This window comes from Amphibalanus amphitrite, unplaced genomic scaffold, assembly GCF_019059575.1.
Source record: "Amphibalanus amphitrite isolate SeventyFive unplaced genomic scaffold, NRLGWU_Aamphi_draft 000042F_arrow, whole genome shotgun sequence".
In the NCBI taxonomy this organism is placed as follows: Eukaryota; Metazoa; Arthropoda; class Thecostraca; order Balanomorpha; family Balanidae; genus Amphibalanus; species Amphibalanus amphitrite.
In genome coordinates, this window is record NW_024881538.1 from 440,765 (window position 1) to 458,574 (window position 17,810).

General features: G+C 48.5%; 1 protein-coding gene across 1 annotated transcript in view; it reads right to left on the bottom strand.

The window, feature by feature from the left end:
• LOC122376239 (bicaudal D-related protein homolog) overlaps positions 1–17,810 on the bottom strand; it is a 71,357-nt gene that overhangs the window by 8,825 nt on the left and 44,722 nt on the right. The window contains exons 2-6 of the mRNA XM_043356031.1: positions 15,380–15,483; positions 11,969–12,080; positions 5,109–5,225; positions 3,445–3,612; positions 2,276–2,411 (exon numbers count right to left, since the gene is read on the bottom strand). Coding sequence (XP_043211966.1) covers positions 2,276–2,411; positions 3,445–3,612; positions 5,109–5,225; positions 11,969–12,080; positions 15,380–15,483 — 637 coding nt within the window. The remainder of the gene's footprint in view (positions 1–2,275; positions 2,412–3,444; positions 3,613–5,108; positions 5,226–11,968; positions 12,081–15,379; positions 15,484–17,810) is intronic.

Genomic DNA, 17,810 nt, shown 5'->3' on the forward strand with positions numbered 1-17,810 from the left:
CGTCGGAAAACGCGGCAACAGCTCTACCTCTCTCTGACCCCACTGCCAAGCGAGAGAGGCTGGTAGTTTTGAAACAACTTGTCTGAGGTTCGTCGTGGCGGTCAGATCACCCTGGAAGTGAAGTGAAGAGAGGACGCTCACGGCAGCGTGTAGCGCTCGTGATAGGCTTGTCAGAGCGCTCAAGTCATTTTGTTTCACAGCTGGGTGCTGAAGAACACTCGACAGGGTACTGCCGACTACGCTGGAAGGGTCTCCAAATTGTAGTTCCAGCTCGTTCATGGCCTCTTGGTAGAGGCTGCCGTCACATAGTAGCCCTCGCACTGCTTCACGAGCATCGCCGGTCAAACATGACTGCAAATGAACCATTCGCTCGGTGTCCGTCAGCGACCGGCTCTCGTGCACGAGTGTTCGGAACATAGCGCTCCATCTTGGCCATTCTAATGGCGCCCCGCTGAATTTCTCCAGCGTCACCTTCGGTAGCGCCGAGCACTCTCGTGTAATGCCACTGCCGGCGCCGTCGGACGGTAAGTTTTGAACCCATCCTCTCGTCCGTCTCTGAGGGTCTTCTTCGCCTGTATTCAGCTCTGGCTGCCCACACTGGTGCCTCACCGCATGTCTGGCCGCCGCTCCAAGTCGAGATTCGCGCCTGCTCGCTAAACTGTCAGCTCGGTCTTCAATTTCCTCATCTTCTTCAAGTAGTTTTAGCTCGAGTGCGTCCACCTCGGCCTGGTCGGCTGCTCGCTGAGCTTCTTCTCTGGCCTCTTCCATTTGGGCCTCAGCATTCCTCTGGGCCCGCTTTATCGCCGCGTCTGCAGCCTTTTGGGCCTGCTCAGCCCGCAGCTTCGAGAGCTGAGCTCGTCTCCAGGCTCCACTTCTCTTGGAGGAGGTTGTTTTCTCTGACGATGCCTCGCTCCTTGTTTTGAGTGATTCGGCTCCATCAGGCCCACGCATAGTGCCACTTAAATCAATTGCACTTCATAAAACAATCGTTTACCGCGACCGCTACAATAATTAAGCTTTTACGGATAATCCCGTTACAAGTATCCGGCCCGGAGGACCATTAAATGTTGATGTCAATTAACACTTCTACTGTTTTGCCGGCCTTAACGAGAAAATCAAGCTTTACACATTAAAGGGTCGTTGTATTTCGTGATAATAAATTATAGGCCAAAATTAAAACAAAGTTAGTTTTAGAATTCCCTCAGATCAATCACACATTCAGTAAAAACAAAAATCGATTCTTGCGCATTTTTCAACGCGCTGACAGCCAGGCAACACTTCTGATGAGCCAAGCAAATGCATCATGGACGCCTCATCCGTAAATATTCAATTTGTTGTTTTGGAAACAACAAGAGATGTCATGGAAAACTACCGGACGGACGGTGTCAGAATAGTTCAGTTCAGAGCCTATCGTCCGAACGAGGCGGTGAATTCAAAAGTCTCTGAACCCCGATTGAAGGTGTCCTGTGTCGCAATCAAATCATCCGACAAAGGTGGCTGAAATCATAAGAAATAATACCTAGTTTATACGAGTGTCAAAGTGTGTTGATTATATCTCCTTATATTAAATGAAGAAGCAACTAATGATTATTTATCCTGTGTAATGCACTTTTATAAATCACATGGAAAGCAGTGCAATGGTCTGATGGTAAAGAGTAGGATTTAAAAATCTTAGGGCTATATTTGAAACGATTAGGTGTAGGTTCCTTATGCTGCACTTTTGCCGAGCTAGCTGCAAGAAATGGTATCCGTATCCATCAAAATTAAATATTGGCTGTTGTTTGATGAGAATCGACCACAACGTAATGAAGCGGAGCCTACTGCATTTCAATTTTCTCCAATACAGCCGGGAAGGGGCCGCCAATAAAGTGCGACATTCGAGCTACAGCAAACAGCGTCTGTTGACCAATGACCGACTGGGACAGACACGTGCCAGATGTTGATTGGTCGGCTCAAATGACTCCGGCTGGCGTTATTGGCTCCCAGCGGCCTCGAATCCGGTCAGTCACACATCGATCCACCATTGATCACCGACTTTGGTCACCAACCACTGAAGTGTAACAACCGACCTGTGACTAGTAAACCTGACCACTGACCACTGATTACTGACTACTGACTACTAACCAGTGAAGACAAACTTGTGACAAATGACAACCGACCAGCGCGGCGACCGGGGTCTCTATCGGGCATCTTCCTCTTTACCTCACAGCTTCACTCAATCTGACAGTTTTATCACTACGTAACCTCTCCCCGCTACCCCAGCAGAGATACCTACCGGAGCTAATGCCCTCATCGGCCGACATGTCCAGTTCGTTCATCAGGCTGGTGTGAGCCGTGCTGGGACTCGAGTGACGGCTCAGCACCTCCAGTCGGTCCGTCAGAGACGTGTTGGTCGCCGCTAGCTCGCCCACCTGTGTAGGGAAAAGAAATATCGTGATGGCGTTAATTGACCTTTGACGTAATCAATTAACACGGCATCGTCAGCAGTAAACACACCGGCAAGCTGTAAGGCAGCTGATGAGATAATTTAGAAAGAAAACTAATTTAGTTAACTTAGAAAAAGAAAAGAAAAACAAAACGTTGTAACTTTTCTTTTCCAGCGACCAGTGGCACATATGAAGCATGCAAGGGCGATGATACTTTGATTAAAAAACATAATTGCGGAGGCAGCGATTAATGACGAGGGGAGTAGCTTTGATGCCTACATGAACGGTCTTGAATAGCCTACAGAATGTTGCATTACTATCTTGTTTTATCGTGCATGTTGAATAGATAAATAAATAACGGACGTGATGTTATTATTTCAGATGCAATGTTGCTAAGGAACGGAAAGCCCGCCCAGCCGGGGCCATTTAGCCCGCATGACTGGCTGTCAACTGTAGCAAATCTGCCAAATAACGAGCCTCTCTCCTGACCTTTGAACCAGGGAGTACTCTCAGTCATGTTTCATTAATATCACGAACACAGGCAATCACCAAATCGTGGGAGCTGGCGTGTGATTAGTAACTATACGACCGCACAGTTATAAATACATTAAAGCGTGAGGTCAGCTGGAAATCGGCGCTAGACAAATTTCAATCCGTTCCACATCAGCTTCTTTGTGCGCTTATTGATACCGCGCCTTCCCACCTCCCCATCTCTCATCCTCTCCCTCCCTATCCACTCCCTCTCTACCTCTCTCCTTTTCCTTCTCCCTCTCCCTCCCTCCTCTCCCTTTCTCTCTCCCCGCCTTCTCCCTCCCTCCCTCCCTCCCTATCTCTTTCTCTCTCTCTCTCTCTCTCTCTCTCTCTCTCTCTCTCTCTCTCTCTCTCTCTCTCTCTCTCTCTCCCTATCTCTTTCTCTCTCTCTCTCTCTCTCTCTTCTCTCTCTCTCTCTCTCTCTCTCTCTCTCTCTCTCTCTCTCTCTCTCTCTTCTCCACCCTCCCTCCCTCCCCCTCATCCGCACCTCTCTTTGCGTCTGCCGCAGCTGGCCGCTCTGCTCCCGGCCGATTCGCTCCAGAAGCAGCACCCGCTCTGAGGCCTCGTCCAGCTGCGATGTCAGCGTCTCCCGCTCCTCCAGCAGTGACTGTACCCGCCGCTCCAGCTCTAGACGCTTGTCAGTCAGGATGTTTATCTGTCGGAGATAACAGATACGTCAGTTTCTGTTACATTTCGCTCACTCTCACATGTTTTTTTTCTAGTCTAAATGTTGCACTTAAGCTGATAGGCATTACGACTATGGACCATAAATTACACTTATTAACTCGTATAGAAATTCGGCACTGGAGATTTGGTACTTTATCACCAATATCTTCATCAAAATCAGCAAGAGAAAGTATCGAAAGGGAGGAAGAAATCGGCAAAACGCATAAGCAGACCGATCAAAAACGATCTAGTACTACAAACGATCCTATATTCCCACAACCCTTCACTCCAGAGTCACGAACTATGATTAATTGTAAACAGACTCCCAGACTTTTACTTCTTTGTACCTACTACTTCCCTGCCAGTAATAATTTTGAGTAATGACCCCTGTTATTAAATCGCATACTTTTCCTACCCAAGACACATTTGCTGACCGAGCCGTATTCGCGAGCTGAGCTGTCCCAAGCAGTGCTGTATGGATGTGCGCATTTCCTGCGGCCGTGTGTGCGTGGGGCCTCCTCAGGGCCTGTTGGTTCAGAGGGCGGAGCTGGTCCTCAAGCGTTTGGTCTCCGAGTGCCCTCCATCTGAGTGTTGGCCGGAGACGGCGGATCGATCGCATTAGCGACCGTCGAGGTTCGTGTGTGACTGGTCCAGCGGAGAACCAGGACCCGAGGCCTTTGGATGAAAAAATAGGGGTGTATCTTTGCATTTTTAGGCGATTTATACTTTATGATAGTGTTTTGGAAGCCGATAAATGCCTAAATGCATATATCATTCCATGAGTAACGTATGTGGGATATCTAATCGGCAGATCAATTTTAGAACTATTTTCAGGAAGTCGTATGTTAGAATGAATTCCAGAGTAAAATGTGTACATGCCTACAGGTATCGACAAATTTGCAGAGATAGGTTAAAAAGGCGTTATAAATCTCAACGTTCCTCGACCACAGACCAGGTGGATTAAACGGACTATCCTGGGTAATGCTGTGCCTCTCAGTCGCCTGGATACAAGCGAACATTCTGGGTATGTGCCGCTATAATCCACTGCCTTGCGACGTTTGCTAAGTTGACGGTGTTGTGGTAACGGGGCCTGGTAACCACTGCAGTGACGGGTGACCGGCTGGCAACTATCGGCACACGACGCACAGATCAGAGTTTCTTAACTCCCAACCGCACTCATAAAGACACTGACAGTGTGAATGTGTGAAGGCTGTTTGACGTAGATATGTGCATTGTACATACACAGGTCCCTAAGGGATGCAGAGTTATGACAATGCTTATTGTGGTGTGACAGAGGAGCGATGTTGTATGTAGATAGATGATGTTATATGATGTGGATTATGATTTATTTTATTTTATTGTGTCGACGAAGTTTGAAACCCCAGCCAAAATAGTCAACGTTCGTCTGGAAGAGAGAGCTCACCAGACGAGGCACCGTCGTCCATCACGGCTTTACCACCCCACCCCACCCCGTGTGCCACCCACCTCGTCTCGCATAATCTCCATGTGTGACATGTGATCGTTGATGCTGGATCGCCGCAGGTCCTGCTGACTCCGCATCTGCTGCAACTGCAGGTTCAGCTGCTCCTCGTTCTTGATGGCCTGTTGGAAAAAGGTCAGGGTCAGGTCAAAGATGAGTTATGGTGACCGTTACATCAGCTCACAGCTAGAACGGTGCGTTAGTGTAAAAATAATAGTCGGGGATTTCAACTGAAGTGCCAAACTGCATGAGCCAATGCGACAGGGACAGCACCAGCTTTCTGTGTCGCTCATCCTCGGCATTGCGTTTTCGCAACAGGAGCGGACGGGCTCAGGGCATGGTGCAACAAGCTATAGAAGCTAATCCACCAGTCGAATTGGCCCATTGCTAAAGGCATTTCATTGCATGAGCACACTGGTAAAGCCAGAAACACTCAGCAGCCTCACAGAGGGACTCATGGGGGTCATGACACGATAGGGGTCATTTTAGACGTCAGTCGAGAAAGTAACACCATTGGACACTCAGTAGACTTGTTAGTGGTGACTGGATTTACGAGTATAGCGTGCAGCCTGCAGGGTCTGAAAACTCGAATGGTGGGGAAGGTGAACATATAGCAGTATGTGTGCACCTAGTCACCTAGACGAGTTTGTGTTACAAGAGGATGAGCAGCGTGTTGCTTAATCGCACAAGATAGCAATATATGTTTACTAATCATTTCAAGCTTGGATGTGTTTATATATTCTAATTTCCAGCCCTGGAGCACTAAGTTTTCAACGTACACGAACGCGAACGCCAATTCACACATAAACAACTGCAAGCAAGACTTGCATAAAACGTTTTGCTGCTGGAACTCGGAAAATGGAGGCATTATAGAAAAGCAGCTGAGTCAGTGTGGCGCTCCATTCGTCTCCGGTATCAGTTTATCTGGTAAACACCAGCATCACGTTTCCGTCCGGCTTAAAACGAGGGGTCCCGGGTCCTTTATCACGCTGAGAGCTAGATGCAGCACGATTTTGTTGCTTATAGAGTGTTGAAATTCACAGCATGGAATAACGATTTAGATTTTGTCAATAAATTTCATCTATCGATGCCTCTTTGGTCTGCGCTTTATCAATAGAGCTGCCGAAGATGAATATGTCATCTTTAGGCGAAGGCACAACAATGATGGAAAAGACGGCCTTGAAGCGCCCGTGACCTAAAATACGCTCAAAACAATGGTCTCTTGAAGTGGGCGCGTCGAAACTATTCAAAAATAGTGGAAGGAATGTTGCAGTGGTATTTTGTTCTAGTAAAACTACAATCGTATCAGCATCGAGACGGCCCAATGGACAGGAAGGGAACTGGGACCGTAGCTAGGACACGAAGATCGAAACGGGGACGTGGTGGCTAATGCTGAAAATGACGCGACGGGTAGCGGACAGTGGATGAAATACGCCTACCGTGCTGACTACAGAGTTTTGGAGCTTTGGTGCAGCATTGTTTCCCGGTGACAGTGGTTGCGGTGACAGTGGTGTTTGGTGGCAGGGATGACAGATAACAACTTTGGATGACAAACTAGTGAGAGTGACAGATGTGAGAGAACCATCGGTGATAAGGTTAGTAGGCAGTAGAGACATTCATGTCCTCTCCAACCGTTCTGGAGATACGATGGTACGTACCTTGTCTTACAGGTATTGTAGTGTCATTTATTTCCGTCCAACGACCATTCCCGTTCTTAAGATTGACATTTTGAATTTGGTCAAATAAAACAACCTTTGAATTTAAATCGAATAAAACATTATTTGTTGAAAATAGTGCACTATTCTAAACATGTGAATTTCCAAACCAAGCCCAGCGCCAGTAATATGCCATTGCAGAGTGGGGACTGGCAAATGTCAACAAATGCAGCAGGTTGCTAGTCAGGTGACTTTAGTTCAATGCATTTGAGACAGCCAGCAGGTATTACGACTGTCTTATCTAGCATCAGTCGCCAACAGCTGTCCATTGCCGGTTCCAAACGGCAGTTTTTATCCTCACCTGAACAGGCACAGGGACATGCCGTTTGAGCGACGTTTTAGCCAGCGGTAAGGCTCCATCAACGTTGGACCGCTTTTTGCACCGGTATATGGAATGGTAGCCTTGCTGTCGCTCACTGACGCAACCGTTTTTTATTCGACAGGTCATATCAGAGCTTGCAAACCGTAATGCATATGCATGATGATAAGTGTGTCATTCGCAACGTACGCACAGCTTTGTTCAATATAGGCCAATACTTAGCCATTTAATAACCATTTAAATATTCAAGCAATGCCATGTCTTTGGAGAACATAAAAGGAATCCGAGAAATGCTAACGCATGGCCTACTCGTGTTAAACAGCCATCTCTTCAGAAACCTGCCTTATGACCCGGATGTTAAAGCATTCTAGCGAGCTCTTCATGTTCAAAAGCCCGTGAACATTTACCTGACACATGAACATCTGGTATTCTAATACCTCAACTACCATTAGTCTAACTGACTAATTAGTCAGTTGACAGCACCAATTAAGCAATCATCAAAGCCCTACGAGTCTACATCCATGGCACGCTTTGCTCGCCCATCCATCCCCTTCAGGCACGTCAGTGCTACATTTACCCCCTCCCCTCCCCTCCACCCCACGTGACATTCGACATGTTGCCATTCCCACTGCTTCCTGACGGAGCGGGCGGGACCGCGTGTCTCTGTAGTACCGTTAACGCTTTGTTCCCGTTCGCGTCGCTCGAATGCCGCCACGCCGGATATACGTTGTGCGGACAGCGAGCGAACACTGCTGATTGTTGGCGTTGCCTATCGGGGCTGCCGGCTTCCAACAGCTGTGTATCGTGACCGCGCTCTCAGGCTCTATCGAAGTCGTGGGTGTGCCGCATGTGGCCGTGACTGCCACGGTTGTAGCCGTGAGCCAGGCGGAGCCGTGGGCGGGACTGGTGAGTCACACCAGGCCGTGGGGGAGTCATGTGAGCCAGGCTGAGCTTGGAATAAGACTTGTGAGTTACACGGAGCCATGGACATTGGAGATGGCAAGACCGGTGAGTCGAGCCAACTCAGAGGCGACAGCGACAGGCGACAGGCGACAGCGACAGCGACAGCGGGAGGCGACAGCTGGGGACCGACCGGTCACCCTACAGTGGGTACCATCCCACTGCGGGATCCCGGGCAACGAGGCCGCCGACACACTGGCGAACGAGGCTGCGGCTCTGGCGCAGGAGGACGTTCCGCTCGACGTGGAGACCATCTACCGAGCAGCGGTCCGTACCGCAAGAGACCGCGCCGCCAGGGAGAGGCCGTCCTACCCGGACCCGGAACACAAGGCCGCGACCGGCTGGTACCGTGAGCTGATGGGCACAGGGTACCCACCGCCAATCTCCAACATGGACAGGACGAGCGCAATCGACGTCCACCAGATCCGAACTGGGCGATGGAGCGGCTCCGCCCAGTTCCTCCACGAGATAGGGAGGAACCCGTCCGTGGACTGCCCACAGTGCCGCAGTCTCGGCTGTATCGCGGCCCGCTGCAGGCTCTGTGGAGAGGAAGCCGACACACCAAGACACATCCTCCTGACATGCCCGGGGATGATGGGGGTCCGCCTCCGGACCCAGGCCATCGGCAACATACTGCCGACCCCAGAGGAGGTTCGGCGCAGCGACGCAGTGGCGGCCCTGGTGGCCGCCTTCAGGGCCCTCCAGAGCCACTAGGCTACACCGCGGCTTCGCCGCGGCTGCGGGGACCGACAACAACAACAACAGCCAACTCAGACAGGAATCGTGAACCATAAACAGACGTGAAAGGGATTCGTCACTCGTGAATCACTTTAACCATATAGTCAAGACTCGTGAGCGATTCTGAGTCGTGATAGAGCACGTGAGTGACACCGAAAAAAAGATCTTGTGAGCCATGCCGAGCCATATATAAGACTCGTGAACTATACCTACCAGGCCATAGCCGAGACTCGTGGCGAGCTTGAGCTGTTGATGGCGCACGTGAGCCCAAACGAATCACGACCAGGATACGCCCGTCACTGAACAGATCAACGGAGCCAATACCCGACACATGGCTGTCGTGCAACACATAGGTAAAAAGTCCACCAGTTTCCGCCATTGCGCCAGTTTTCCTCAACAACCGGCCATCACGAGCGTGAAGTCCTGTTAGCGTGCTGGAAGAAACCGTATACACGCTCGGCTGAGCTGCCACTCCCACCTTAACCCGCGCCCTGATGGGGGGGGGGGCCATTTTGGCCCCCCTGTGGTTTTTCTTAAATAGCGAGAAAACGGCGGCGCGCAGCGCCGCCAAATTTTGGGTACCTTACCGGACATCAATTTGACACCTTCACACAAAATTTCAAGTCACAGGTCACCTCAGGTCAGGAGTTATTGAGGTCAAACTGAGGTCATGTTCGAGTAAAAATGAGCAAAAAACATGACATCTTGAAACGCTCACTAATTCTACAGTTAACAAGCAATTTTAAAGTTCTTTATGTGTTCGTGTAGAGAAAAGACGGCGCTACAAAACCGCTATCTCGGATTTTCGAAATTTTTGGATTTTGACCCCCAAAAATAAAAAAAAAATGATTTTTTTAGAAAAACTCAAAAAATTTCCAAATTTTTTTCGAATTTCGAAAAAAAAAACGGAATATATGTGATAGACCCTGCGCTCTTCGATATAAATACCAAATTTTAGATCGATAACTCTTTTTTTGGCCATGTTATAGCGAAAAAACTGTTAAAAATTGATGACGTCAAATTTTTGAACTCAATTTTTAGCAATTCTAGACCTCGTAGCGCAAAACGGAGACCACCATTGAACTCCCCGTGACGAGCTGCATCGAATCGATACCCATTTTATGCAAAAATATCAACTTTGAAATTTGACCTAATTTGACCTGACCTTGACCTGACCTTGACCTGACCTTGACCAAAACGTGACCTAAGCTGGCCCTAAAGTCTGTCTGACCCACATAATCGCATTTGTCATGTAAAATGGACCATAAAACATGTATCACACGACACTTTCATATTGTGACCCCCCAGTGACCTGACCTCTGTGACCTGACCTGGTATCAGTGACCTCAAATAGCAAAATATGTGTTTGAAGAACATTTTCCCATCGATGATTTTCAATGAAATGCATTTTACACGATTTTACAACGCATTTTTTGAAATGCCTGTAAACAGTGAAAATTCGACCTTTGACCTGACCTGTGACGTCATCGGTTTGACCGAGGTCAATGAAATTGGGTCACAAGGTAGTTCCCCGTTGGGGCTATCCAACACCGTTTACCGCTTGTCGCTATGTTGCGTGGTTCTCGAGATCTGAGGGGGGGGGGCCAAAATGGCCCCCCCCCCCCATCAGACCGCGTTGCTCGGCAGACCCCATCTGGGCGCGGGTTAAAGGGAGATAATGAGCTTTCTTTTTTCTTTAATAAAAATTACTCGACATCTATACTATTTCTACTGTAGTTTCTATAAAATATGAAAATTTCCTAGCACATTTTCGTATGTGAAAAAGGCTTTTATTTTTGCAAAAAAGAAGCAGTACTTGCAGTACTTGTAACACCCACCGAAATGCGTTGTCCTTCTTGTCCTTCTCTATAAAAAAGTCGCAGTATATGGCGCTTTTGTTTCAAACAGCGACGCTTGGGTTTTTGTTTATGTTATCGCCTTGTCGTTGCTTGGTTGTAAGGATTCTAATTTGAATTAGAGTTAATTCGGTTTAGAATTAATTAGATTCGTACATAGTGCCTACTCTTCTTTGTTTCCAGGTATTATTTTGCGCCACAAATGAACGGCATGCGCCAGAAACGCAGCCAAATCTTGCGATTGCGACTACGAAATTCATTATTTTGGCCTCAGAGCCTGAAGCGAAAAATACAAGCATATTTATTTCAAAAAGACTTCAGGTTTGTCGAACGGTGTTATGATAATTTTGATAACAGTACTGCATAAGTTTTTCAGTGATGCCGCAAAAGTGTTGTATCTATCTTCTTTTATTGTGCAGTCGGCGGGACCGATTCAAAATTGAGTCGTTGCTACTAAAATAGCAGCATATGGCCTCAGATGATGAACAGGAAAAATAGTTGCGTAAATTTAGACATAAACCACCCCCAAACCATGAATATCTTTTGAAGGCACTATAGACGACCATTAACTAACTAGATGTGATGAAGATCAAATGTAAGGAATACGCTCATTTTACAAAATTACATGCAAGTACCAAAAAGTGATGTAAGTACTTATTCAACGGTCATTTTCAGCGCTCCCCGCTAACGTGACTTCAAGTTGAGATATTTGCGGCAAGGTACCGCATTGAGCAAAATGGTTTTAATTTACATTACAACTTGTTGTGTTTTGTCAGAAAATGATCCTAACTCAGATTTTGTGGAAAAAGGTCATTATCTCCCTTTAAATGGCCCCGAACAGAGTGTGGGTGCCATGGGTGTGGAGAGACCGAGTCCATCTGACCGGTAGACACTGTTCACTTACAGCTTCTTATAGTGGATTCATGCCGAAAGGAAACGTATCACCGATGCATGATGTTTTATACAAAGAGCTGCGCCGTTTGAGATTTAGGACTTCGGTCTTACGTAACATCACAGATAACAGTAGCACTACTGCTATCTGTGGTAGCCGCCTGAAAGCGAAATTCGTGGGTTTATAGGATGGAACTAGAACAGCAAAGGTCCAGTGTTATGAATCACCAGCGTCAAAATAAAAGTAATTTAGAATGAATAAATACATTAATATTGTATTCATGATTTGAGGTAGAGTAACAAAAGGAAGAATACCTCGTGGTGGAGTGAGTGAGCGAGTGAGAAAGTGAGAAGTGGAATTGGACTGTGAAATTATCGCCACTCACGTCTCGCAGTTGCCGGGTGAGCCGCTGGTTCTGCTCGGTAATCTCTGAGATGATCTGGGAGCGCTGCTTGGCGGCGTTCTTCCCCGAGTGGTGTTCCTCCTCCATCTCTTGTCTGTAAGAGGTCAGATCAGGTCAGGTCACGTAAAATTCGATGAAGTCAGCGCTATATCACAAAAGTAAGACTTGCTAATAAAAAGACACACGAATCTTCGCCAGTTTACATATCTATCAGTCTACCTGAACTATCATACACAGCAGCGTCACTCCATTAACCTCACCGACCCATCTCACCTGTCACTACGATAGCCTAACCTGACCGAGAGCACAGGTCACCCCCGTCCCCAGCCTGACCGACCCATGTCACAGGACTATCAGCCACTGCCGTCGGGCCCCGGCGCACCTCTCTCGGTCTACTGAGCTTCGCCTCAGGCCGGCACCCCTCCAATTCCGCCTGCACACCTGTGAGAGGTCTCCCAGTCCAACACATCTGTACCGAGGGGTGCGAACCGATCGATTCTAAGCGACATATGTCGACAGGCACAGAGGGGGAAGGGAGAGAGCTATTTGTGACTCGTGTTGTTCCGTTATAGGCTGTGGGCTTGAAGCATTGACAGTTTATCCTATTTTGACTGCAATGTTGACTGTTATACCCCGCTTTGCTGCCAGTGCATTGTTATCATGCCGTGTTGTCAGGCTAATATTGGGATATGCGAAGTCGTGTTAAAGTGAATCGAACGGTGCCGTGCTAAAGAGAAGCTTATGATGTGATATCAAGCTGCCAATACCGATAATGTGATATCAAGCTGCCGACAATCCACTATAAGGTTATGCGTCTACATAGGTATAATCACGAGGGAAAACGATATTTTTCCAAACTCACAGCGGTCTTTACGTACTCAGTATTTCCCTGACATCCAATCGGCTCAGCTAAGACACAAAGCGCCACCAAGCGCTGCAAAATGACCCGCTGGCCCGTCGTGGCGGCAAAACCACCGGTTAGCCGAGTCACCGACGTGGAACACCCGCCCAGTCTGTCTCAGAGGGTCTTTGTCTGGCTTCCGTTCGGGATTCTCGAAGGTCACAGAAATCCCCGCTTGTCTGCTGCGAGACACAGGAAACCCTCAAAGGCTGGATGTCTGGCCAACCTTTTCGTAACCTGCATTGGAGCCCACTCCGTCCGTATGCGAAGAGCGATTCGAGACTCAGTTTCGCAAACGCCCCACGTTCTCCTCGCCCCATCCCGCCCCGCCCCGGAGTTGTATCGTCGGCACGTGCCCAGAATCCGCGCTCTTTCCTCTCGCCCGTCTCCCGTCCAGCTCGTGATGCGCTGTCTCATCGCCTACACTACAGACCCAAAACAGACAGAACATTTAAAGACCCAAAATTTCGAGCATCCATCTGCAACCTACCTGCTGTCAAAGAGTACGACATTCTCTTCGACGCTCCCTCCCTCTAGCAAAGGGACAGCGCTCACCCTAACACCGGATGTCTCCCGTCCAGTGGCGGTCGAGAAGTTTTTGTTCCCTTTGTTTTTCTGACATTTACACCCGCCCCAGGATGCAGTTAGGTCACCACGCCCGCCCTCTGTCCGAGTTGACTGGTGTGACGGCCCGGCAGAGTTTGCGACGGCCCGTAACAGAGCCTGTCATTGCTCGGGAGACGGTAGTCACGGTGGCGTGACCCACCTACCCGCGGTCCGAGTCGGGTCAGGGGATCTGGAGCTGCAAGCTCGTCAGCAAAACGGCCTCTGACCGATGACGTGAAGCTTTCTGCAGACGGAAAGGAGCGAGGATAGCGGAACAAGGCAACCTTGCTAGGAAAATGTGGGTTATAGAGGTGCCGATTATTGTGAGGGCCGCGCACAAAAGATGATGCAAATTCGCGGCGACAGTGGCATATTTTCCGTTAAGTATGTCGTATATTCCTTATTTGTTAATGCCGTCAATAAACGTAAGGTCAGTTTCATGCACACAATCGAAAAATGACGGACTTGTCATTTGAAGCCTTCACAGTGAGCTACAACGTCGGTGCTAGTTAAAATGCAACGTTGTTGATGCTGCCGCCGTAAAAATACACCGTTTTAGCGCCAAGACTCCAACTCCAGAACAGATAACAATCCCGCCTTCTCTCAACTCTGGTCACGAGCGGCCGATTGCCACGTCGTGCCTGGCACGGATCGTGCCTGAGGCCATCTCCCACGCCTGAGATTAGAACCGCAGAGCCACGCCGGCCGTTTGGCCCCACCCTTCACACCGTTATTGGACACTTTAGGGTCGATTGGAGAGCCATTAACGCTTGGCGCCCTCTAAACGGGTTCATTTTTCAAGTGTCAATTGCCTTGCTGATGTCACGAAGGCGATCTGCGGAAGCAGAGACAGTCGGTGTCAGTGTTCGTGACATATCGTGTTCCAGCAATGTGGATTGTGTTGGTACTGTCTCATCCATTCTTCAAGCCTACCGAGCGTGTCCTTCCACCTTTCAACTGTCTCTTATTTCCCTAGCGAGAGAGTTAACAAACTGTGTTGCCGGGTAGCAGCAGCATCTATGGAATTTTGAGCCCGCGGACGTTGCATCAGCGATGTGCGACCAAAGAAAGGTTCACAAAAGGTCACTTATACATTATGTATAAGGCGTTGTCGAATTATACGTCGGTCGAGTATCAACGGGAAGGAAAAGTTGACAACAACGACATGACCATTGGATCGACTATTGGCATAACCAGAAGTGACCTCAATTAGCAATCATATGTACAGGAGATCTCCCTGAGCGAATCTACCCTCCGTCCTCACCCTGAGCCAGACCCTCAAACCCTGCACCCAACTGGGGCCTCGCGCCGCACCTTGCACAACCTGAGTCACGCATGGGGCATCTGGCGAGGTCACATGTCCTGCAGCCACCTGTTGCTGAGAGTCGTGACTCACGATTTTGTCCAGCATTCATTTTTTTATTGGGAGGATAGAAAACACTAGCGTGTATCTCCGGTGGCTTCCATCACTCCAAATACGAGTATGCAAATCTCCCGCTGTGAGCTAGACGAGCCACGCCCGCTTGCTGCCCTTGGCTTGTAAAGCCTTGACATGACACAGTTTCGAAATCGGCAGCTTTATAGCAAATCTGGCGTGGTGAATCGACTGGATCACGAAGGGAACGTCAGAATAATTTAATCTTTCGGCTTACGCGTCTAATGAAATGTCAGACAAAACCAATCATAAAACCAATTTACCACGCAGCTGATTGATTCGCCCAGATCCACCTTCACCCAAGCAGCTTCTCAGTACGACCTTGCTCACTTTGTTCTATGTTACACTCGATAATTCGATCTAAAATTGACAGCGGCCCATCCATATTTGTACTGAACTACAACAGCGAAGGCAGAATCAAAGCTCGACCGCGTTTCGCCAAACGACTTACTTGAGCGTGCCGAGGTCGGACTGTAGCTGGAGTATCTGGGTTTCGTATTCGCTCTCCATGGTCGTCATCTTTCGGCGGAGGGTGTGCTTCTCCTGCTCCAGCTCCTGTAGACGGACACACAGACAAGCAGACGATCAGAGGAAAGACATGGACTCTTTTCATACACGGCAAAATATACGGAGGAGTATGTATACCAAACGATTACTTAAATAAATAAACAGATAAAGATCAAAAGCATTTGACCTGAAACGCTATCTGAGATCTCTTGCCATGAAACTTCTTGTATCCATAAACGTTTATGCCTCCGTACATCATAAGGTAATCACAATATCAATGCTAACATCATTAGGAGTACGTAAGATTTAGGCGTTGAAAAATGAATGCCATAACCACGCCATAACAATGATGGTTACGACGACCATTCATTTTCCATGACAGCGGATACCAAATAACAGTGATCTTGGTTTCCCAGGCGTGTTTTCTATTCAAAAGAGACGTCATTCGTAAACACTGTACATCTCATCATGTGTCAATTTATCACCAAAACTGATGGGTCACGCCTAGTTGAACGACTCTAGCCACAGAATCCCTGAAGTGAGACGGACAAAACAATTTCCGAAGAAAACGTTTTCTTTTTGCGAGAAAAGTGCTCTTCGTCGTGCGTGTTTGCTGGCGAGATATTTCCAATACAGTTTTAACTTTTGCGAATAAAGAGCAATAGGTACTTCCCTACATTTACATATTTCTCCAATCCTCCAGTCCATTACAAAGATATGCAAGAAAATACTACGTATCAAAGAACCTTTATTGATCAAGCTTTTCATCATGCGAATGTTTCCATTATAAAATAACCGCCAGAGGCTGTCATGATAACCTAGGCTGGTGTAAAGAGCAATAAAGGATTGTCCTGACATATCTCTATGGTCCTGGCAGCTGGTCGTGTGACAGCTGTAAGGGACAAGTGAAACAGCTGCCATTTGGTCACTCTACAATCTTTCTCTCCCCCTCACCCTTTCTCTCCGACTCCCCCTCCCGTTCCGCCGTGTCATCACGTCCCTTCATCCATCCATTAGGGAGAGAGGACTAGTTAGTACCGAAGCTGTCCACATGGCACCAGGTGACGTGATTTTTACCCGACGCTCCCATTAATCCTTCCATTACCGGCGGCAACATCAGAACCCAATGACGTCAGCAGGTATCCAATTGCGTCATCGTACTGGGTGTGGAGGCTGAGAGGCAGTAGCGAGCAGTCATGTTGGGAACGGCGCACGTTGTTATAAAGTGCCGACTCTTTGCGGCACATAGCCATGACGGATCAGATATAAAAGATAGGATGGATGGATGCATGACAGAATTTCGCTCATTCACCTATAGGATTCAGCTGTTGGCTATGTGAAATTTTGCGGAAATAATGAAATGGTCTGATGTAGTAGGTACCCAGAATAAGGCGAACCTCTTCCAGCCAGCTCTACATATATCTCAGGTCACGTGACGCCGTTGGGTCAGGGCAGACAGCTTCTGACGTAGTGCAGGGCGAGGCCCATCCGGTCGGGCTGTTTTCTCAGACACGCAACCTCGCGACATGCGATGGCCTTATTTCTGAGAGCCAGTCACGGCCGAACTTTGAATCCCATTCTGTTTGATGTGAAGTTCGTTACGAGTGTGTCACAGTATGTGTCACCTCGCTGTGTCATTGAGTAGTGTCAACCTGTCCTGACCTCGCTGTGACCTCACACCATGACCCGCAGTGTTGGCGACATGCTATATCATCAGTACGACCGGTACGACCGGTGCGACCGGCCAGCCGCCGTCAGGTCACGCAATCCACCCCCCCCCCCCTCCGTCCGTGGGCCGCCCAGACTGCCACGCCCACTAACACAGGGGGGAGGGGCACATCCGTTCCCGCTGCTCCTCTGCAGTGAGAATCCATGGTCTAGGACCTCACTGTGGTAGGTAACCGCAGGTTGTTTCTTCATTAGACAAAAACTATTCGTTAAAGTTTTGTTTTTCTATTGAAAAACAACCGGAGCAATAGCTTCTACATATGGTGCTCCCTACATTTCTGACCCATCACGCTTGACCCGTTTGACCGGTATCAAGGCCTCCCACCCGCCCTATTCTGCTACTGCAGACTATACGTCGCTCTATATAGGTTAGCGCATCCGGTGCCGGCTGCGCCACAAGGTATATGGCGTGTGAAAACGCTCTGGAAGATGCTCCAGCCACAGACGCATTACCGCGCACGGTGTTCCGTGCGGCCTTAGCTTTCGGCGCGGCGGTGGGGCGGCACTGGCTGTGGGTTCTGCGCCGAGAATGATGCTTCTCTGGGTTGAGAGAGGTAGCTAAGAATCAAGGATGAAATGAGAGAAATGTCATCAAAGGCCGGTTCTATAAAAGACAGTCGGTGGGAGACCTGCTATTGGCCAACTTT